The sequence below is a fragment of the Salmo salar genome, chromosome ssa09 (genome assembly GCF_905237065.1).
Source record: "Salmo salar chromosome ssa09, Ssal_v3.1, whole genome shotgun sequence".
NCBI lineage: Eukaryota > Metazoa > Chordata > Actinopteri > Salmoniformes > Salmonidae > Salmo > Salmo salar.
The window spans coordinates 33,804,551-33,828,986 of record NC_059450.1 but is presented as its reverse complement, the minus strand read 5'-3'; the positions used below and the strand labels follow the sequence as shown (position 1 = coordinate 33,828,986).

General features: G+C 43.3%; 1 protein-coding gene across 7 annotated transcripts in view; it reads left to right on the top strand.

The window, feature by feature from the left end:
- Positions 1-921: 921 nt before the first annotated feature.
- LOC106611246 (mitogen-activated protein kinase-binding protein 1) overlaps positions 922-24,436 on the top strand; it is a 56,367-nt gene continuing 32,852 nt past the window's right edge. For 6 of the 7 annotated variants that reach the window (XM_045723606.1, XM_045723607.1, XM_045723605.1 and 3 more), the window contains exons 1-6: positions 922-1,945; positions 6,563-6,654; positions 17,949-18,011; positions 19,776-19,833; positions 21,870-22,040; positions 23,668-23,805. In XM_045723606.1, coding sequence (XP_045579562.1) covers positions 1,832-1,945; positions 6,563-6,654; positions 17,949-18,011; positions 19,776-19,833; positions 21,870-22,040; positions 23,668-23,805 — 636 coding nt within the window. In that variant the 5' untranslated portion in view covers positions 922-1,831. Of the gene's footprint in view, positions 1,946-6,562; positions 6,655-17,948; positions 18,012-19,775; positions 19,834-19,875; positions 21,386-21,869; positions 22,041-23,667; positions 23,806-24,436 lie in introns of those variants that run through there. The other variant, XM_045723608.1, reaches the window with a different exon arrangement.

Below are 24,436 nucleotides of genomic sequence, written 5' to 3'. Positions count from 1 at the left end.
TAATGTTAGCCGGCTAGCATGTTAGAATTCGTAATATATCATAAGTTTAGCAAATTCGTAACGTATCATACAAAATGGGTGATGGACATTAAAGAATTAATACATACCGTACGAAACGTAACATACTAATGGATTGTCTTGGATGTATGTACATAATAGAAAATGTTTTGAGACCAGGTTGGACACATGCATAATTGCCTACATTTTCACTGCATTGCTCTAGTCTAAAGGCACATTTTTCTAACGCTTCATCTCAGCTCAGTTGAACTACACTGACTGAAGGGGGTCCTCCCAAATGATTCTTTCCCCTCCATGCATACTTCTGCCACCAACAGACTACAACCAACAGACTATCTAATGCTTTACTGACAAGCTCCCCAACCCTCTCTTGGATGTGGAAAATAAAAGGGATCCAGAATAGAATTGTGGCAGTGGAGTAACTTGGAGGACTCCACTAGAAGGTTCACCACATTGGCCACTGCACACGTATTCGTGTAGTCATATAGGGTAAAGAAGATGATGCAAGCTATAATATGGAGCAAGTGCCCAGGTACGCAGCACACAAGGAAGTTGGGACTAACGTGTAATGCATGTAAATGATTAATAAAAGGTTTGAAAAGTCTTGAAAATGAAAGGTTCGAAAATTGTATTTTTTTTTTTAAGGCAACTATAATTCGCTGTGTTTACATTTGCAATAGCTAAAAGCTGCCATTCGCCGACTTTTCATTCAAATGTTGCATTCGAGTTAGGAGACACAAAACAAGTTGACAGTGGCAGACAGGCCCAGTCGGGAGCTCCACATGAGATGGATGACCCAGCGGCTTTCAACCACCACTAGATGGCGACAATGACTTGACCAGTTAGGGTGAGATCTGGGTCAGATTGCTTGTCCAGTCTCATCAAAACAAACGACTGTAAATGTTGATGCTTGCAACTAGGCGAGACAATGAGGTCTGGCCCTGACAGTCGTGATTTAGAAAATCGTCTAAACGAAAGGGAAAGTTATAAAAAGAAAGCTAGATATGTTGGAAATTGTGATCATTAAACCATGCATTGCATAACCAGGAAAAAAGTTATAGCAATGGCAAGGTAGCTAGTGCCCAAGGCGCCTATGCTAACCTTAGCCCCAATAGACACTGCTAAATATCTAGCTAGCTAACTATTGTTAGATATAATGCTAGTTAACATTGTCAACTGACATGCTCGTAGGCAATAGCACTGGGCATATTCTTATTAAGTGGTTTAAGCAAACCTTAGTATCTTTTTTGCCCATATGGGGACGCAAGAGACAGCTGGGACCATAGAGCTCCGTATTCTAATTCCTAATTCTATGGCCAGAACGTTGGCTGAAAGCTTGGCTAGCTGGCTAACCAACTGGTGTTGTGCCACAGATCCAGTTTGCCAATCGTTGGTGAGTTCTCGTCGAGGAGGAGGCAATGACAAGAGGAGCGGAGCCGTGACGGACTGTCTTCTGTGACCCGACCATCGAAGTAGCTAATCCTGTTCACAATCTGGGAACGTTTACAATTTTTCCAAATGCATCCAGATGCATCCCTCTCCGTGGATCAGAATGCGATCCAAGAAGGACAGATAATGCGGAAAAGCTTTCTAGGCAGAGCAGGGAATGAAATAAACGAGAACTGCACACATGCTGACAGAACCAGCTCGTTGAACCTGTAGGAAGCATGACAGCATATTCCTGTTTATTTGATCTATTTATTTATTTTGGTGAAGTAGAAATGATTGTGTCTGTATTTCACCACCGGTTTCCATATTTGCATGCGCTAATTCTATCAACCGATTAAAGAGATCGGTCCATTTATTTTTCAAGATGACGGTGGAGGGTTCCACAATAAAGAGTCGGATCAAAAATCTGCTTCGCTCGCCATCTATAAAATTGAGAAGGAATAAAGCTCTGAACAACAAAGAAAATCTCACTAACAAGGTATGTATGTATCTGGCATGGACACTCATCCCTGTACATTTTCATTTTTTGAGCATTGACAGAAGACCCTTATAACCAGTTTATAGATTTGCTATCGAACATTGCGAGCGACCTACCAGGCAATATCACTGTCATTTGTATATAATTGAAATAGCATTGATCTAGCAGTAAAATTAAATGCACAGTCCATTGCTTTCTAATGGAAAGAATGATGTATTGTGGTGCAACTGCACTGGTGTTCTGGAATAATACGTCAAATATTGGAGGGACATTCATATTTATTTAGTGGATCCTCATATAGATTCCATGTACATCACATATTTGGGGAAGTGTGTCACTGACCATAAAACAAAAACATGTTCTTGGACTTTGCATGCAGGCTTATTTTCCTTTGCAACAGCAACTCCATGGAGGTTGCTTATCATTAGTATACATAAACTTGTCCCTCCTAGCCTAGTCCTGCAGTCAACTCCATATCTTCATGACATGTCTCACACACTGTTTAAGTAAATTCTTATACCTGTAGTAAAACAATTACTGTCCTAATTTTTACAGTGATTTCTATGCTATTCACAACCTTACTATAAGTCGATTTTATTGGAGAAGTCTGTTCACTTCCTTGGTGTTGACATGAGAAAGTGGCGCGTGACACATACTGTACCTTACAGACAGACTGCTTGGTTCGTTCCATTCCCATGTAGGCTACATGCTACCTGCACTCTCTCTCTCTCTTGTGTGTGTGTGTGTGTGTGTGTGTGTGTGTGTGTTGACTGAACCCCCTGAAAAGCAATGAAGAATAGACCTGCAGTACAATCAATTCAGATAAAAATAACATTGGTTCTTATAGATGACAATCATTCTGTACGTTTAAGACGATAAGTCCAAGAATGTTGTCAATATGACAAGCTTTCATGTGTAGTAATTCCCCCCTCTTCCATGAAGTTCACTCTGCTGGTGCATTCCAGTCTGATTGTCTGTTTACGGTTGTAGCAGGACACCGACAGTACTGTACCTTCCTGTTCCACCCAGGAGTGTCAGTGGCTGTGGTTAGTGTACTACAAAGTCTCAAGAGACATGGCAGTGCCTAGAACAGTCATACTTAGGCTACTTAATACTCCTCCTTGCTCCCTGTGAAGCGTAGGCTATAAAGCTGTAACACGCCCCAAGCCATGCTGGACAGTCATTCGTAGATGTCTTTAAACATTGTTGCGGAATCTCCCATGTGTGAATAAACTCAGAGATTGTAGGCCCCGTGTCTTTGTGCGTGCAGAGTACAGACCCACTTTTCTACATCACGTACCCTTTCCAATTCCCTCCCTCCTCTCTTTTAGTACAGTAGCGACTGTTATGATTTCTTATGACTATTATTTACATATAAATATAGATCTTTTTTTAAACATTGAAAGGTTACTCAGGCAAGATGAGTGTCCTATTTTAAAAGGTCCAAATTCTGTCATTCTGTTAGTCCCATTGTTTTATTAAGTGTCCACGGCTGTTTCTCCTAGTGGGTTTTAAGAGGTGTTTGAACGAGAGCTTCGTGGCACACTTACATCAGAGACAAAACAGATGTAAACACTAACCTACCACTATTCTACTAGCCTGACAATATGTAACACAGCAGGGAGAAAGCTGAGAATCAGGTATGAGTGAATCAACTACATAGCCTACATGTAGGCTATACTGTATCTTCACAACCTTAGGTTAACCAACATACTACATCAGATTGTCCTGATGTTTTGGGGGAGCTATATGAAAATGACTTCTTCCCATTGTTTGTATTTTGTTTTGCTTCATGATAGGTAATGATGTGAGTAATTATTAGTCTTGCTGTGATTGTTTATTTAAGTGAGCTTAATTCATTTGATGTCAATCTTCCTTTGTTTTCTTAGGGTGTTTTCTTAGGGTGTAGGCTAAGATGTGATGGCAAGCTTATGCAGACAGCCTTCTAGCCTAGTGTGAAACACTCTCTGGAGTAGGGAGTCAGACAAAGGAATACATGTTTGAGTATGAGAGATTTAAGGAGGAGTGGGTTTTCTTCTTATCCTGGGTCTAACGTTGTTTTTCTTAGGCTGTGAGTACCGTTCTAGAATGTTACTGTACTGGACGCCTACCTGCTGCCTTGAGCCTGCCGACCTCATGGATCGTAGCCTATCGTAACGTTAGTGGATGGGTCCCAAATGACACATTTTATAGTGCACTTCTTTTGACCAGAGCCCATAAGATTAGGCTATGTATTATCAGGAAGCCTACTGGGAACATGGATGCAACTGCAGTTTATCGAGAAGAAGTACACTGCAGTGGGCTCCGTGCTCAATGCTCGTTTTCAACTTGCTGCTGAAAACTTCCTCCGATATGCTTTGTTAACAAGGAGGAGGTATACTGGGCTCATTAAAGTCCCTTTTTTTTAAATGTTGACGTAGTCAATTATTCCTTTGACGTAGAACTCTGTAAACAAACAACAGAAAGCACATTGTTCTAAACTCTATTTATGGAGGAATAGCCTAATTTCCACTTTTTTTCCTTTTCCTGTCTGGAAGCTTCAACCTCTGTTTTTATGCAACGTCCCAACGATCTAGCCTATGTCTTATGAGCTATTCATTTATTATATACATTTATAAATTCATCACAACTGAATTTGCCTGTAGTCAAGCTACTTATTTGTCACCTTGCTGCTTCCACAACACTGCCGGCCGCTGCTGATTGTTGCCATGGCCACATTTCAACTTGAACCCAACAACCCGGCAAGGTAGGCGTAGAGAATCAACGGTTGGTGACGAAAGCACAAAAACAGGCAGCTGTACAGGTCGTCGAAAGTGCCCCACACACAATCACACTGGGAGGCACAGTAACTGAATACAGTCATGTGATGACTGGGGGGGTGGTTATCTACCACATTACAGTTGAAGCCCATGAGAGGTGATCTACCACATTACAGTTGAAGCCCAGGAGAGGTGATCTACCACATTACAGTTGAAGCCCAGGAGAGGTGATCTACCACATTACAGTTGAAGCCCAGGAGAGGTGATCTACCACATTACAGTTGAAGCCCAGGAGAGGTGATCTACCACATTACAGTTGAAGCCCAGGAGAGGTGATCTACCACATTACAGTTGAAGCCCAGGAGAGGTGATCTACCACATTACAGTTGAAGCCCAGGAGAGGTGATCTACCACATTACAGTTGAAGCCCAGGAGAGGTGATCTACCACATTACAGTTGAAGCCCAGGAGAGGTGATCTACCACATTACAGTTGAAGCCCAGGAGAGGTGATCTACCACATTACAGTTGAAGCCCAGGAGAGGTGATCTACCACATTACAGTTGAAGCCCAGGAGAGGTGATCTACCACATTACAGTTGAAGCCCAGGAGAGGTGATCTACCACATTACAGTTGAAGCCCAGGAGAGGTGATCTACCACATTACAGTTGAAGCCCAGGAGAGGTGATCTACCACATTACAGTTGAAGCCCAGGAGAGGTGATCTACCACATTACAGTTGAAGCCCAGGAGAGGTGATCTACCACATTACAGTTGAAGCCCAGGAGAGGTGATCTACCACATTACAGTTGAAGCCCAGGAGAGGTGATCTACCACATTACAGTTGAAGCCCAGGAGAGGTGATCTACCACATTACAGTTGAAGCCCAGGAGAGGTGATCTACCACATTACAGTTGAAGCCCAGGAGAGGTGATCTACCACATTACAGTTGAAGCCCAGGAGAGGTGATCTACCACATTACAGTTGAAGCCCAGGAGAGGTGACCTACCACATTACAGTTGAAGCCCAGGAGAGGTGACCTACCACACTTCAGTTGGGTGACTGGCTGTACCAGGAAGTGTTGGGATTCAAGTAGATAGCCTATTCTAGCTCGTATCCAGGGGTTTTATTGTTCAGTCAGTGTTGTGGGGGGGGTGGTGGTGTGCCTTTGGCTGTTCTTTCTGTTTGTTGTGGGGTGATGAGGAAGAGCAGGCCTGGAGGGATCCAATCACAAGGGACGTATAGGCTATCTCTGAGAGGCTGTGAAGATGGTAAGAGAGGAATATCAATGAGCTGAACTTGACTTAAATCTTATCTGACTGGCTTACTGACTGGCTTACTCCTGCTGTGAAATGTCGTTGCTGTTTAACAAACTGCTGAAACCCAGAGAACATGTCAATGCAGTGTGATGGCTGCTGACATGCTGCTTTTCTCTTCAACTATGCTTATAGGGACGTTATAACGCAAGTTGTTGACCAATGCCTATTTGTTTACACTGTGAAAAGGTATTTGTGCAGTGCATTGGCCTACATAGCAGATACTGATCGGTCTTGTTTCTATATTTGTAAAAGTTTCTTCGTAGTTCCTTGTCCCTTCAATTAACAATAACGAGACTCTGAGTCTGGTATGCCGCTTCTCAACATCTGGGAAGCTACAGTAGCATTATCATTCATGATCCTCCTCCTTTGTATTAAGGGTACAAACTATATGCACACACACACACACACACCCTTTGCCTGTAGCTTATGTGTATTCATGATTTAACATATGCTATGGAACATCTTCTATGGTGTTGTTTATTTGTGAGTAATGTCATGTGTTGTCCATTTATTGTATTGTTGAAGTGATGTTTATTTTGCAGGTGACACTGGAGAAGGTGCTAGGGATCACCGCATTTGGGAACCGCGCTTTGGCCTGTGACCCTCGCTCTGGACTAGTGGCCTACCCAGCTGGGTGAGTGACCCGGAAAACACCTGTTACACATCCAACAACTAAACCTAAAATATGGGGAAATCCACAGAAATTTGTGTTAATGAAGAGCAGTAGTTCAGTAAATGGTTTTAATGTCCAGGCCAAGTACTTCACCTCGTTCACCTTCCCACATCTTGTTATTCTGATACTTGTTCATTTAACTTCAATGCAATTTTTGTTGTTGGTTTCTCTTTTGCCCCACTGGGCTCCCGAGTGGCGTGGTGGTCTAAGGCACTGCATCTCAGTGCTAGAGGTGTCACTACAGACACCCTGGTTCAAATCCAGGCTGTATCACAACTGGCTGTGATTGGGAATCTCATAGGGCAGCGCATTATTATTCTATATATATATATATATATATATATATATATATATATATATATATATATATATATATAACATTTTTTTTTACATTTATTTAACTAGGCAAGTCAGTTAAGAACAAATTCTTATTTTCAATGACGGCCTAGGAACAGTGGGTTAATTGCCTTGTTCAGGAGCAGAACGACATATTTGTCCCTTGTCAGCTCGGGATTCGATCAAGCAACCTTTCGGTTAATGGCCCAACGCTCTAACCACAAGGCTACCTGCCGCCCCCGCCACAATTGGCCCAGTGTCGTCCAGGTTTGGCTGGTGTAGGCTGTCATTGTAAATAATAATTTGTTCTTAACTGACTTGCCTAGTTAAATAAAAATATATTTAAAAAAGTCATTTTTGGATAATGTGAAGCATATGCGTGGAGGCCATGTGTGATCTATCATTACAGAACTGACTAGATAGGTAGAGCACCATTAAGTCAGTTCAGAGCTGACTAGGTAAACAGAGCACCATTATTAAGTCAGTTCAGAGCTGACTAGGTAAACAGAGCACCATTATTAAGTCAGTTCAGAGCTGACTAAGTAAACAGAGCACCATTATTAAGTCAGTTCAGAGCTGACTAGGTAAACAGAGCACCATTATTAAGTCAGTTCAGAGCTGACTAGGTAAACAGAGCACCATTATTAAGTCAGTTCAGAGCTGACTAGGTAAACAGAGCACCATTATTAAGTCAGTTCAGAGCTGACTAGGTAAACAGAGCACCATTATTAAGTCAGTTCAGAGCTGACTAGGTAAACAGAGCACCATTATTAAGTCAGTTCAGAGCTGACTAGGTAAACAGAGCACCATTATTAAGTCAGTTCAGAGCTGACTAGGTAAACAGAGCACCATTATTAAGTCAGTTCAGAGCTGACTAGGTAAACAGAGCACCATTATTAAGTCAGTTCAGAGCTGACTAGGTAAACAGAGCACCATTATTAAGTCAGTTCAGAGCTGACTAGGTAAACAGAGCACCATTATTAAGTCAGTTCAGAGCTGACTAGGTAAACAGAGCACCATTATTAAGTCAGTTCAGAGCTGACTAGGTAAACAGAGCACCATTATTAAGTCAGTTCAGAGCTGACTAGGTAAACAGAGCACCATTATTAAGTCAGTTCAGAGCTGACTAGGTAAACAGAGCACCATTATTAAGTCAGTTCAGAGCTGACTAGGTAAACAGAGCACCATTATTAAGTCAGTTCAGAGCTGACTAGGTAAACGGAGCACCATTATTAAGTCAGTTCAGAGCTGACTAGTTAAACAGAGCACCATTAAGTCAGTTCAGAGCTGACTAGGTAAACAGTGGCAGAGCACCATTAGGTTTTGAATTTAATACAGTTCAGAAGTCCCTAGACGGTAAGATTATTCAGAGAATGAGTGGAGCGAGAAAGCTGGAGAGAGAGAGGAGGAAAGTCATTTCTCAGCAGTGATCAGGACCTGTGTGTATTGTATTCATCAGGGGAAAGATATCTTGTGGTATATGAACACAGAAGAACTGTGTCATGAGGAGCCGTTTTAGTTATGTAGCTCGCTAGGTTGACACTTTCAGAAAAAGTCCTTGCTACAAGGTTTGAGAGGCGGTATGCTGTGCAAAGCACTGCTTTAACTAGGATTTTAGCCGTGGTTAAAGTTTTACAGCTTGATGCTTTCCTTGTACTACGACAGTCATACCGTTGTATCACTTCAATAACACGTCATGTCATTTTCCTCCTAAGGAGCGAAGTCTTTAGAGATGATAGAGCCTAAGATGCATTAGCTAGACCTTTAAGTCAGTTTTCAGTGTCTCCACATGAGGTTTCTCTGCAATACTACACATCTAGTAATTGGCAACTAAATTGCCGAGTAGGCCTATGCTCAGCCAGCCATCAACAACAACAATGGATATTGCTCCATATAGTTTCCTTAAGCCTTAAAAGTGCTGTATAAACTTAAGTAAAATAACTAGTTTTTTCCTGAGGGAACTTAATTTGTTTGCTGTATGGAGTAAGAGCCTCCGACATTCACATAGGAACCAAGCTATTGTTTTCAATCTCTCCAAGGGGTCTGCTCATATGGTGGACTGTGGACAACGTGGGCTACAATGTGAGGGAGAGTCTCTGCCCTCTATCACATGCTTCATCATCTCATTACGTTGTTAGGCTTTACAGCTGCGTGCGGCTATGAAAACAACGAATGGAATCACATGACCGCCACTTTTACCACTGAACAGAGAGGAACTATGACGCACCAGTCCGTGATATATACTACATATATATACTCTTGTACTACACACTAGGTTACACAGTGGCGTACAGTTCCATCAGTACAGATCATTGATTCTAAATAAATACAGTAGCCAAAGCCTACTTCCTGGAAGTGTAAAGTGCCGGGGTAAGCCTGATACAGATTCCTTGGATTGGGAGTGGAGATGGTCACAGGCATCCCAACAAGGAATTACAGGAATCAGAAAGATCTATTTTCTGCTTACTCAGCTGCTTGTGTTAATGTGCGTGTTAGGCTGAGCTACAGATCCAATGAGACCCGGCAGATGTCTTAGGCTGTCCCAATTGGCACCCTATTCCCTATGAAGTGCACTACTTTTCACCAGAGCCCTATGAGCCCTGGTAAAAAGTACTGGTGTACTGTATAGGGGATAGGGTGTCATTTGGACGACGCTGCAGATGTTTTTGTTGGAGAGGAAGCAGCTTCACACCAGAGAGTGTCTGTCTGTGGAGGGTTTAGGGTCAGTCCAAGCCCTTACACAAAGCTGTCACACATGGCCCGGGTCGTTTTCATCATGGCCCGGGTCGTATTCATTAAGAACCAAACGGACTGAAACTGGGAGGGACTACTAACCTGAACTTAAGAAAAGCTCATTCTCATTTCAAAATGTTTTGCTACGCTTTTCTATGGTGTGCACTACTGAATACGACCCTGTGCTGAGTCCTGTACCTGACGAGGTCTAGCTATGCGTGCATCTGAAATTGTACCCTATTCTCTTTTAATATAGGGTAGTGCACTACTTTTTGACCAGACCACACCCCACAATGGCCCAGATCCTTCATGGAAAATTGAATTGGTTCCATTTAGCCTACTTCTCTAGAATATGTATACTGAAAAAAAAAAAAAAACGTTTGTCCCATGTTTCATGAGCTGAAATAAAAGATCCCAGAGAATATCCATATGCACAAAAAGCTTATTTCTCTCAAATTTTGTGCACAAATTTGCTTACATCCTGTTAGTGAGCATTTCTCCTTTGCCAAGATAATCCATCCACCTGACAGGTGTGGCATATCAAGAAACTGATTAAACAGCATGATCATTACACAGGTGCTCCTTGTGCTGGGGACAATAAAAGGCCACTCTAAAATGTGCAGTTTTGTCACACAACACAATGCCACCGATGTCCCAAGTTTTGAGAGAGAGTGCATTTGGCATGCTGACTGCAGGAATGTCCACCAGAGCTGTTGCCAGAGAATTTAATGTTAACTGCTCTACCATAAACCGCCTCCAACATCGTTTTAGAGAATTTGGCAGAACATCCAACCGGCCTCACAACCTCAGACCACATGTAACCACGCCAGCCCAGGACCTCCACATCCGGCTTTTTCACCTGCGGGATCGTCTGTGACCAGCCACCCTGACAGCAGATGAAACTGAGGAGTGTTTGTCTGTGATGAAGTCCTTTTGTGGGGAAAAACTCATTTTGATTGCCTGGGCCTGGCTCCCAAGTGGGTGGGCTTATGGCCTCCCAGTCCTGTGAAATCCATAGATTAGGTCCTAATGAATTTATTTCAGTTGACTGATTTTCTCATATGAACTGTAACTCACTATATAAAATGTTTTTATTATATTATCGGGGATTGGGAATATCAGGATCCCAAAGACAATTTGTTGAATGCTGAGTCAGTGACAAGGGAGAGTATTTTTTTTAATTTAAAATAACTTTGTTGTTTGACTGAAGGATATCAGCATTTTCTGCGAACGTCTTAGTGGCAATCAGCAGTAGAAACGATAAAACATTTCCCCCTGCCCCTGTTCGATTAAAAACTGAGGGATGGGGCTGGAGAAATGTAACCAATCTCAGATTCATAAACCGAGCTATGCATGAATGGACTGACCTTCCATGATATCAAAATAATAGTCTTAACCATGTTTTCAGGCTATGTATTGTTTGTTTACATTTACTTTGTATACAAACATTGGAATAAAACAAGATTATTACTGGTTCTGATGGGGTACAACAGTTGAACTAAGCTCATAGGTTATATTCTTCAAGAATCAATGGGTACATATAATTCATATATCATTCCAAAAATGGATGTAGCAACTTCCGATTGCCCCTTTTAAATGACACCTTTGCCTACCTATTGTTAGTGCATTTATGGCAGAACCTGAATGCAGCACATTGACTGTATAGGTCCATTTCCATGGTACTATAGTGTGTATATATATACAGTGCAACCTAGAATAATATGTGAGATTATTGAACAGGCTAGGACTGTGTGGGTTTTGGATGAATTAATGTCTGGGTCGTCTGAGACAGCGGCGTCTCTAGTGATGTGGAATAAATGTCCTCTGTGAGCATTTAACGTCCTGCTGGCTGTTGGAGGAGTCTAACATGTGTGACTAGATAGATGTGTGTCAGACAGGCACCCTCGACTTGTCCTGACCGCACCGTACCGCACTGCAGCAAACTGAGTCAGTATTAACTGAGTGTGTGTACGGGTGCGTATGTGTGAAGAGGGAGCGAGGGTTAGGAAGAAGGTGGGGGGGGTGGTGGTAATTGTCCTCTTGTAGCCCCTAGCTATTAGATAGCCCTGCTCAGAAGTAGAGGAGTGTACTCTGCCTCTGTGCTGCATTGCAGCTCTTTGCTGGAGGGTCCCACAACAGCATCTGTAACTGTACTCTCAAAGGATGCGGTAAGACTTGAGGCGCTGGATGGACTGAAAAGAAAAACTGAGGAGAATACAAAAATACAGCTCCAATGAAAGCACTGACTACAGAGAATAGCCTCAATCCTGAGGCAGTAAATATATATTCTTTAACACTTTGTTTATCTACAGTAGACTACTGTATCTGTCTCTTATGTAGTCTCTCTTATTGTGCACACTCTCATGGCTCTGATTCATTGCGTTTTATAGGTACCAACGTTGGTACAGCTACAATATGCTGCCTTCATCAGGGTTGCATTGTTCCACAGTAGATTTAAAGAGATTGAACAGGATCTTAAGCACTTACAAATTTGTTACATGTCATACGAATTGCGCAGTGATTTATTTTTTGCAGGACGTAACGTCATACGAAATGGATGACGTCGTACACAATGTCCGAGGACCTGTTTTGGCTCGTGAGCGCTGCTTTCCAAACTACTGGTGGAAATGATACAAGCTCTTTATTACGCATCTTTAAGGCCAGAGAACCCCTAGTTTTGCTCCCATTGTAGTTAGCCATTTACCCTGACAGTACCGGGACAGGAGACTTGCAGCATGGCAGATTAATGATGAGGTCGTCCAGTCTGTCTCAGCGTGAATGGAGGACAACAAATAAGGCAAATAATATTGCTCTGAAACCAGTTAGAATACTTGCATGAGATAAGGTGCGTGCTGCCATGTTGAACATCAATGTTTTTATTGTTTTGCAAGTATATAAGCTTTCCCCTTCCCTGTGGCTCAGTTGGTAGAGCATGGTGTTTGCAACGCCAGCATGGTGTGTGCAATGCCAGGGTTGTGGGTTCGATTCCCACGGGGGGCCAGTAAAAAAAAAAAAAATGCATGAAATGAAATGTATGCAAGCACTACTGTAAGTCGCTCTGGATAAGAGCGTCTGCTAAAATGTATGTTTATAACTCTATGACAGTGTTAGCATTGTGATTCTAACTAGTGGTTACCATTCAGCAGCAATTCTTTGGTTGGCTGAAGTTTGCATAATATTTTCCATGTAAATTCTGCTGAACGGTTATAGCCCCATCTCCTCTCCAGCCTCTTATCTGTTCAAATACACTACATGACCAAAAGTATGTGGACACCTGCTCGTCAAATATCTCATTCTAAAATCATGGGCATTAATATGGAGTTGGTCCCCTCTTTGATACTATAACAGCCTCCACTCTTCTGGGAAGGCTTTCCACTAGATGTTGGAACATTGCTGCGGGGACTTGCTTCCATTCAGCCACGAGCATTAGTGAGGTTGGGCACTGATGTTGGGTGATCAGGCCTGGCTCACAGTGGGCGTTCCAACTCATCCTAACAGTGTTTGATGGCATTGAGGTCAGGGCACTATGCAGACCAGTCAAGTTCTTCGTCACCGATCTCAACAAACCATTTCTGTATGGACCTCGCTTCGTGCACGGCAACATTGTCATGCTGAAACAGGAAAGCGTCTTCCCCAAACTGTTGCCACATAGTTAGAAGCACAATGTCATTGTATGCGGTAGCGTTAAAATTTCCCTTCACTGGAACTAAGGGGCCTAGCCCTAACCATTATTCCTCCTCCACCAAACTTTACAGTTGGCACTATGCATTCCGTCGGACTGCCAGATGGTGAAGCGTGATTCATCACTCCAGCCGACGCTTGGCATTGCGCATAATGATCTTAGGCTTGTGAGCAGCTGCCCGGCCATGGAAACCAATCTCATGAAACTCCCGACGAACAGTTCTTGTGCTGAGGTGGCTTCCAGAGGCAGTTTGGAACTCGGTAGTAAGTTTTTTTTGTGTATACAGTGTATACAGTGCCAGTCAAAAGTTTGGACATACCTTCTCATTCGAGGGTTTTTCTTTATTTTTACTATTTTCTACATTGTAGAATAATAGTGAAGACATCAAAACTATGAAATAACACATATGGAATGATGTAGTGACCAAAAAACAAATCTAAATATATTTGAGATTCTTCAAAGTAGCCACCCTTTGCCTTGATGATAGCTTTGCACACTCTTGGCATTCTCACAACCAGCTTCATGAGGTAGTTACCTGGAATGCATTTCAATTAACAGGCGTGCCTTGTTATAAGTTATTTTGTAGAATTTCTTTCCTTCTTGAGACGATCAGTTGTTTTGTGACAAGGTAGCCCTATTTGGTAAAAGACCAAGTCCATATTAGGTCAAGAACCGCTCAAATAAGAAAAGAGAAACAACAGTCCATCATTACTTTAGGACATGAAGGTCTGTCAATCCAGAAAATGTCTTCAAGTGCAGTCGCAAAAACCATCAAGCGCTATGATGAAACTGGCTCTCATAAGGACCGCCACAGGAAAGGAAGACCCAGAGTTACCTCTTCTGCAGATAAGAAGTTCATTAGTTACCAGCTTCAGATTGCAGCCCAAATAAATGCTTCACAGAGATAAAGTAACAGACACATCTCAACATCAACTGTTCAGAGGAGACTGCGTGAATCAGGCCTTCATGGTCGAATTGCTGCAAAGAAACCCCTACTAAAGGACACCTATAAGAAGAAGAGACTTACTTGGGCCAAGAAACATGAGCAATGGACATTAGACTGGTGGAAATCTGTCCTTTGGTCTGATGGAACCAAAAATCTCAAATTTGGACTCAACTGCCGAATGGATGATCTCTGCATGTGTGGTTCCCACTGTGAAGCATGGAGGAGGTGGTGTGATGGTGTGGGGGTGCTTTGCTGGTGACACTGTATGGGATTTATTTAGAATTCAAGGCACACTTAGCCAGTGTGGCTGCCACAGCATTCTGCAGAGATACGCCATCCCCTCTGGTTTGCGCTTACTCCCACTATCGTTTGTTTTTCAACAGGACAATAGCCCAACACACCTCCAGGCTGTGTAAGGGCTATTTGACCAAGAAGGAGAGTGATGGAGTGCTGCGTCAGATAACCTTGCCTCCACAATCACTCGACCTCAACCCAATTGAGATGGTTTGGCATGAGTTGGACCGCAGAGTGAAGGAAAAGCAGCCAACAAGTGCTCAGCATACGTGGGAACTCCTTCAAGACTGTTGGAAAAGCATTCCAGGTGAAGCTGGTTGAGAGAATGCCAAGTGTGCAAAGCTGTCATCAAGGCAAAGGGTGGCTACTTTGAAGAATCTCAAATCTCAAATATATTTTCATTTGTTTAACACTTTTTTTGCTTACTACATGATTCCATATGTGTTATTTCATAGTGTCGATGTCTTCACTATTATTCTACAATGTAGAAAATTGTAATTGTAAAGAAAAACCCTTGAATGAGTAGGTGTGTCCAAACTTTTGACTGGTACTGTATAGTGTATAACCAGCCCAGTTGCCCTGACCTGTTTAATAAGGAAAAAAACCTGGGACACCAGGTGAGTGTAATTATTTATCAGGTTGAACAGAAAACCAGCAGGCTCCAGACCTCGTAGGGTAAGAGTTGAATACCCCTGATGTAGGGAATAGGGTGCCATTTTGGATGGAGCTAATGTCTGTAGGTTAGAGCTTGTCTGTTTGTTTAGTGTCATGGTATAGGTGGGGAAAACATGTTTTGATGAAGCATTAGAGCTTTTCCTAATGCTTAGCCTAAGGTAGTAGTGATGTTACTGATTATCTAGGCTACTCTGTAGATCTTCAAGACACTCTGTTAGTTTCCTGATTCATGTCTTTGCTAATAAATAGCCAACTGTGTTCATTTGACTGTGCTTGCTGACACAGGATGACCAGCAGTGTCTGGGATAGAAAAAACAGGATAGCAGTTGGCAGTTTGTGCTAGCCAAGTACTGCAGCCTGTCTTGTGGGAAAGAGAACGTGTAGGATTGTTTTGCCTGAGAGAAGAAGCTCACGTTCAGCACTCCTCCTCAGGTCTTTGATCTGAGCCCTGTCTATCAATCCCATGGTTCTACGTACACTCCAATCCAATAATGCTATTATGTTCGAACCACTCAATATTCCACACTCTCTAGCTTCCCCTGTAAAACCCAGTGGAACTGTAGAAGGGAGGGAGGGCGTTTTATGGTGTGTTTGTGGTGCAATGAGTAATGGTATATTGATCCATGAGCTCATTCCCCTCCCACCCCTGTAGTTCTGGCTGAAGTAATGCCACAGAGTAGACAGCCATGAGCCATTCCTCTAATGCTGACATAGGCTCATAAAGCACAAACCGATGACAGCCAAGGCAGTGATGTAGTGCACTCACTCAACAACGTGCAGCTTGTTTCCTACCTATTGAATGAGATGACAGCACAGCAGACAGGAATTGTTCTGTGGTGTGGTCTCTCACCCTGGGGCCCAGCTGGCCTGCCTGTCCCGTCTTCCCACAGTCCTCTCTGGCTGCTCTCTGAAATGTGACACCAGCAAGCAGGCAGCATAAAACCTGCTCCAGGGGCCTAGGTAGTCAACCACTGACTAACAGATGCTGTCTCAAATGGCACCCTATTCTCCATGTAGTGCACTACTTTTGACCCTTATGGGAATAGGGGGTGCCATTTGGGACGCAGTCTGTCTCTCTCTCTCTCGTTCTCTCTCTCTCTCGTGTTCTCTCTCTCTCTCGTTCTCTCTCTCGTTCTCTCTCGTTTTCTCTTCCGTTCTCGTTCTGTCTGTGTGTCGTGTTTACACCGTGCCAGGCTGGAGAGCTGGCTGGCTGCTGGCCAGTTACTGTAACAGTCCCATTTGTATCTGCAACATACATATGTGGCATTTCAGGCTGCAAGCAGAAGCCTCTCCAGCACCTCAGACAGCCATTGACCAGGGGAGGGAAGGTCTGTGTGTATCTAGCACCTACTACCATACCCAGTTCAAAGGCACTTAAATATTATGTCTTGCCCATTCACCCTCTGAATGGCACACATGAGCAGTGCCAGGGTAGACTAAGTCTGCCACGGTTGTTGTCTGGCATGGACCGTCACCACCTCCTCTCCCTCTCAGTAGGAGCCAGTTCAGAGGGACTGAGGAGCTTTACTCTATTAAGCATCACACAGACACATGCTGGGCTTCCTGTACAAGCGTGGCATCGGGCTGCAGTCTCAGTGCCCAGTTTGATTCTCTGGAGACTCTTTAAGAGCAAAGCAAGTCTTTGTCAGCTGCTCTGTGGTGGAGAGGCTACTAGCTCAGTAGACAGTAGTATGGTAGGGCTACTGTAGAGTTTCCCAAGGTGCACCACCATTTTTTTTCTGGAACTTTCTCCCTCTTATCTGTGCAATCTCGGTGATGCCATAGTGCCTGGCTGTCCCTTTGATTGTATCCCCAGTACACCTGGAACACTTCTATTCAAAGGCTTTTCCAGCAGCTCTGATGATCACAACAGTGCCCAGCCTTTCCCTGACACATTGCCAGTGACTGACTACACAACAAGTATTCCCTCTCATCTTCCCTGCCATGTGATAAGGTTGTTTCCTTTCTAGGAGTATTTCCCCACTGGGAGATGAAACAAGAAATGGAAGCAGCTTAAAAAGGCAATCTGTTTTTTGCTTGGTCATGCTACTCAGTGCTCCTGCATTCACTCAAACACTCACACACAGTGACTTTGCAACCATGCTGTCCTCTACTCTGATATTCAACCTAACATACAGCAAGAGAGGGATATTAAGTATTTATGTAACTTTATTTTAGTGCGGCTCAGGAGTTATTCTTGGCAAGATGCTTGGCAACAGGGAATTTCATGTAGTCTGTGTTGTGACTCAGTCCACACTCTCTGCAGTAGCTTTGTTTCAGTTTATTACTTACCTAACTTTGCATGTTAGTTTACTGTACTTTTTAGCTAGCACTTTGCAGTCCATTTTAAATGTGCCATTTTAGCAGACGTTCTTATCCAGAGCAACTTACAGTATTAGTGCATATATTTCCATACTTTTTTTTGTACTGGTCCCCAGTGGGAATCGAACCCACAACCCTGGTGTTGCAAGCACCATGCTCTACCAACTGAGCTACATGGGAGACCGCTGACCCTTGATTTTTGGGGTCATTCCCCTGAGTAGGTCTATGTAGTCTAACCCCTATTCTCGTTCCTTCTCTTTCCTACAGATGTGTGGTGGTGCTGCTGAACCCCAAGAAGAACAAACAGCATCACATCCTCAACAGCTCCAGGTGAGGCTTCATACAGGGTAACTGCTGCCTGCTGTTCAGTCCGTCAAGCCAGGCCAAGCCAGGAGAGTGGGTGGCTGCAGCCAGCGAGTCACAGTCACTTAGGCTTAAGGGTTCCTCCTCATACATAGCTTACATACCAAAACTACAACAGTAAAGATTGTAATAGCAATTCCATGACAATAGTCTTGATTTGTTGCATAGGCTACATACCCAGCCATCACCTGTGTCTCAAGACATGTCCAAGTTTATCATAAGACTTGAACAGAATCCATCAGTGATTTGTATTTCCTGCAACTTTCTGAAAAAGCTAAGAGAATTCCTCGTCTATATGTGCAGTACGTGCGTCTACCACTTTGTGTAGCTGTTAGCGATGATGCTAATGAAAAGTCTTCTGGTAGATAGAAAGGCTTTCACAAAAACCTTCAGTTAAATGTTAACTACAAAGTAGCCTATGCTGACCTGGCAGAATGATCATGATTATTTGCATCAGTCCAGTGGGAAGCCCTGGAGAATTCCAGGTGAAGTGCCTTGCCCAAGACCACAGCCACAGACTTTTCACCTTGTCGGCTCCGGGATTCGAACAAGTGATCTTTCGATTACTGGCCCAACGCTCTAACCTCGAGGCTACCTGCCACCCATATACAGTTCCAATCAAAAGTTTGGACACGCTTACTCATTCCAGGGTTTTTCTTTATTTTTTAATATTCTCTACATTGTAGAATAATAGTGAAGATTTTTGGTTCAATGGAGTAGGATTGCCTAACCCTGTAGGACCTGTAAATACAGGCCATCTGGATGAGCGGGAGGGAGCTAGTCTATAGTGTCTAACACAACATGGCTTATGGAACGACTGAACAAGAGCACTGGACAGACAGTCAGCCACGACCAAAGCAGCACCCCGGCTTCAAAGCCACTGCCAACCCCTTTCATGTGTGGAAAAAGCACAGGTAGGTAGATGTGGTCGCATCATTAGGGCTGAAACAATGTCCTCTAAATCAATGTGACTAGCTGGCTCCATCCAGTCTTCATTCTGTCATATACCGAGATGAGTTTGTTTTCTTAATCTCTCCTTGCTGGAGACTAAAACTGGAACTTAATTCCCTCTCTGCTCTACTCCTAAAGCTCATCACTCTACAGACTAATTATTACCCTGCCATGATTAGATCACAGTACAGTAATGCTTAGTACAACATTTGATAAGAGAAAAGCTGCTTGGCTATGCATCAAACATTCGACACCTAGCTAGGGGGAAAATCGTGCGTTCCAAATGGCAACCGGTTCCCCACATAAGCCCTAGGGCATACATTTATTTCCAATGAAGTATTGCACAACATAGGTTGGCAGACAATATCTCTGTGTACCAGTACTGGATCGTGGTAATGGCTTCAACAGTTTAAGAAACACCTTGAAATTGAACCTTTTTAAACAACCATTTGACTCCCAGTCACAGGCCATTGAGGTGACCATTCAGCCAGATACTATTTCTGCAACACTCGTGTCTTTACCACCACAGGGTGTATCGTTTTACTGTTCTCAGACTGTACTGTCGGTACGGCAGCAATTGTGTAGGACTCCTTTCCTGTGGTGTAGGAGCCTCTAATCTTTACTTTAGTGTGTGACGATAATCATCAGATTGATGTATTGAGTGTGCCATTGTCATAGAGTACACCCCAAGCGGAAAAACCCCTCGAGACCAGGATGCATTCACTTATTTTCGACAGTAATGAAACGTTTCCTCTCCTCTGTCTCCTATTCTCTTCACAGGAAAACCATCACCACTCTGTCATTTTCCCCTGATGGCAAATTTGTGGTCACTGGAGAGGTGAGTGTCATTCCATTGTTAGGGACCTATAAAATCTGTGATGCGAAAAAAACGTGGACAGAATCACGGAATCCAGACATTAAAACAGAATTCAACAGTATTCAAAAATGTGTCAAACTTAATAGGGAATCAACTAAATGTATTTAAAGTGAATTAATTTGTCAAATTGTATCATAAGACTTGAACAGAATCCATCAGTGATTTGTATTTCCTGCAACTTTCTGAAAAAGCAAAGAGAATTCCTCATCTATATGTGCAGTACGTGCGTCTACCACTTTGTGTAGCTGTTAGCGATGATGCTAATGAAAAGTCTTCTGGTAGATGGAAAGGCTTTCACAAAAACCTTCAGTTAAATGTTAACTACAAAGTAGCCTATGCTACTTTTCTATAAAGAAAAGTGTGATTTTGAGAGTGAAAACCTGAAAAAAGGGGAAAACGGACACCTGGAAAAACAAAACGGAGAAAACTGAATTTGGGAAAAAACTAAACGTAATCAGGCAAAATATAACAGATTTTTTTAGGGCCCTATATTGTGTCTTTGCATGCCGTGATGAAATGATGATACTGTAGCTTCCTAAAAAATTGCTGACCGTTTCCTGATCCACTGCCAGGGCATGGCAGAGCTATCATTGCAGCGTCCAACCCCACAGTTCATAAACGGAACACTGTCTGTACCACATCTACAAAGGACTGTGTCTATAGCTGTGACTGTACCAATACCGTGTTCGCGCTGCACCATTGACTCTGTCAGTGCACGCGTGTGTGTTAGTTTAATCCATACTAGCCAGAAAAGTGTGTGTGCTGTTGCAGGGTTGCCATGGCAGCAGGAGGGGGCAGGGTGCCAGACTCCTTCAGACAGCTGACAGAGTCAGAGAGAGAGAGAGGGAGGGAAGAGGAAGAGGAAAGAGGGAGACTTCCATGGATGTGCCAGTGGCAGAAGGCACACAGCACGTGCTGGTGCTCAGCTCACCCTGCCTCTCTGTCCTCTGTGGTGTAGCTGACTGACCATGCTGTCAGTGACCATGCTGCCTCCCCTATGTATGCTCTCTGTTCAGTCTGCTTCTGTTATTTCTTATAAAGAGCTAGACAACATCTCTCCTGATTGTGTTTTGTTCAAAGGAGATGCAGCAAAAGCTAATCCCAACCATGGGTTTACTGTACCTAGCTGCTACTGTAGTTGGTTAGATTTATTTACCATCAAAACACTACACGTACCTGTATCTGACATTTGTAGAAATATGCCTTATGTCGCTCATACAGTACCTCTTTCCATAGCCAGTATAAAAATGATGCGTACAGAGCCGCTGCCTGCAGAGGGGATGTATTAGAATATGTTTCCTGGCTTAAGCTTCCCTCGCCTGTCCTCTTTAAATTCCCTCCACTTGATCTTCTGTTCTGTCGTTGAGTTGCATAAGACAAATCATTAGCAGATTGGGAAGCAGTTACAGGGTACATTGAAGAGCTTAGTGGAGACTAGAGCGTCTCCTGTCCATCTGCATGATCCAGGGATTCTGACTGTGGCGACATCACCTTGTGAACACAAACCTGTCAGGTGGTTATTATAACAATTCACTTGCTGCTATAAATAAAAGTGAAAAAAAATGAATATAGAATGTGTGGGTGGGGGATGTGTGACACATGGTGTGTAGAGTGAAAACAAGCACAATGGTTTGTACATTATCTGCTCTATTATGCATTCTTTTCTCTCTCGGTCTGTGTCTGTCTGTCTTTGTCTGTCTCTCTGTCTGTATTTGTCTGTCTGTCTCTCTCTCTCTCTCTTTGTCTGTCTCTCTTTGTCTGTCTCTCTTTGTCTGTCTCTCTGTCTCTCTTTGTCTATCTGTCTCTCTTTGTCTATCTGTCTCTGTCTGTGTCTATCTGTCTCTGTCTGTGTCTCTGTCTGTCTCTGTTTCTCTTTCTCTTTGTCTGTCTCCCTCTTTGTCTGTCTCTCTCTCTTGTCTCGTCTCTGTCTGTCTCTCTTGTCTCTCTCTTTCTCTATGTCACTCTGTTTCTCTGTCTGTCTCTCTCTGTTTCTCCAGAGTGGGCACATGCCTGCTGTGCGGGTGTGGGACGTTGCAGAACGGACCCAGGTTGCTGAGTTACAGGAACATAAGTACGGCATCTCCTGTGTGGCCTTCTCCCCCAACAGCAAGTACATCGTCAGCGTGGGATACCAGCACGACATGATTATCAATGTTTGGGCCTGGAAGGTAGCTAGCAACTCTCTAAACTAATGACAAAGTAATGACAAGGCAAAAACAGGTTCTTAGAAATTTTAGCAAATGTATAAAAAAAAAAAATGAAATATGACATTACCATTAGTATTCAGACCCTTTACTCAGTACTTTGTTGAAGCACCTTTAGCAGATATTACAGCCTCGAGTCTTCTTGCATATGACGCTACAAGCTTGGCACACCTGTATTTGGGAAGTGTCTCCCATTCTTCTCTGCAGATCCTCTCAAGCTCTGTCAGGTTGGATGGGGAGCGTCGCTGCACAGCTATTTTCAGGTCTCTCCAGAGATGTTCGATCGGGTTCAAGTCCGGGCTTTGGCTGGGCCACTCAAGGACATTCAGAGACTTGTCCCGAAGCCACTCCTGTGTTGTCTTGGCTGTGTGCTTAGGGTCGTTGTCCTGTTGGAAGGTGTACCTTGCCCCACTCTAATGGCCTGAGCACTCTGGAGCAGGTTTTCATCAAGGATATCGCTGTACTTTGCTCCGTTCATCTTTGCCCCGATCCTGACTAGTCTCCCAGTCCCTGCCGCTGAAAAACATCCCCACAGCATGATGCTGCCACCACCATGCTTTACCGTAGGGATGGTGCCAGGTTTCCTCCAGATGTGATGCTTGGCATTCAGGCCAAATAGCTCAATCTTGGTTTCATCAGACCAGAGAATCTTGTTTCTCATGGTCAGAGTCCTTTAGGTGCCTTTTGGAAAACTTCAAGCGGGCTGTCATGTGCCTTTTACTGAGGAGTGGCTTCCATCTGGCCACTCTACCATAAAGGCCTGATTGGTTGAGTGCTGCAGAGATGGTTGTCCTTCTGGAAGGTTCTCCCATCTCCACAGAGGAACTCTGGAGCTCTGTCAGAGTGACCATCGGGTTCTTGGTCACCTCCCTGACCAAGGCCCTTCTCCCCCGATTGGTCAGTTTGGCCGGGCGGCCAGCTCTAGAAAGAGTCTTGGTGGTTCCAAACGTCTTCCATTTAAGAATGATGGAGGCCACTGTGTTCTTGGGGACCTTCAATGCTGCAGACATTTTTTTGGAACCCTTCCCCAGATTGGTGCCTCGACACAATCCTGTCTCTGAGCTCTACAGACAATTCCTTCGACCTCATAGCTTGGTTTTTTCTCTGACATGCACTGTCAACAGTGGGACCTTATATAGACAGGTGTGTGCCTTTCCAAAGCATGTCCAATCAATTGAATATACCACAGGTGGACTCCAATCAAGTTGTAGAAACATCTCAAGGATGATCAATGGAAACAGGATGCACCTAAGCTCAATTTTGAGTCTCATAGCAAAGGGTCTGAATACTTATAAGGTAATTCTGTGTTTATATTTTTAATACATTTGCTTTGTCATTATGGGGTATTGAGGAGAGATTTTGAAAAAAAATCTATTTTAGAATAAGGCTGTAATATATCAAAATGTTGAAACCGTGAAGGGGTCTGAATACTTTCCAAATGCACTAGACCGGTATAGTGGAAAATGGTAAGAGCTGTTTTTGAGCTACCCTTCAATGTTTTATACTATTTTTCCTTTATGCTTGTCTGAGGACAAAGTATATATCCACGGTTGATCTAAAGCTCTGTTCTGTGCTCTTCTTCTCCGCTCAGAAAAACATAGTGGTGGCAGCCAACAAGGTGTCCAGTAAAGTCACAGCTGTGTCCTTCTCAGATGACAGCAACTACTTTGTCACGGCAGGGAACAGGCACGTCAAGTTCTGGTACCTGGATCACACCAAATCATCCAAGGTATTCACACAGTCACACCAAATCATCCAAGGTATTCACACAGTCACACCAAATCATCCAAGGTATTCACACAGTCACACCAAATCATCCAAGGTATTCACACAGTCACACCAAATCATCCAAGGTATTCACACAGTCACACCAAATCATCCAAGGTATTCACACAGTCACACCAAATCATCCAAGGTATTCACACAGTCACACCAACAACAACATTTCTTAAAGGGGCAGTGTGCAGTTGCTACATCCATTATTGATGTAAATGAATGATATGTGCCCATTGATTGTTTCCTGAAGAATATAATGTATAAATGCCTCCTGAGCTTAGTTCACCTGTTGTACACCATCAGAACCCAAAATATAAGCCAATGTTTGTAAACAATGTAAATGTAAACACTATATAGCCTCAACATGGATAAAACTATACTGAACAAAAATATTAACACAACATGTAAAGTGTTGGTCCCATTTTTTCATGAGTTTAAATAAAAGATCCCAGAAATGTTCCATACGCACAAAAAGCTTATTTCTTAAAAATGTTGTGCACAAATGTGTTTACATCCCTGTTAGTGAGCATTTCTCCTTTGCCAAGATAATCCATCCACCTGACAGGTGTGGTATATCAAGAAAC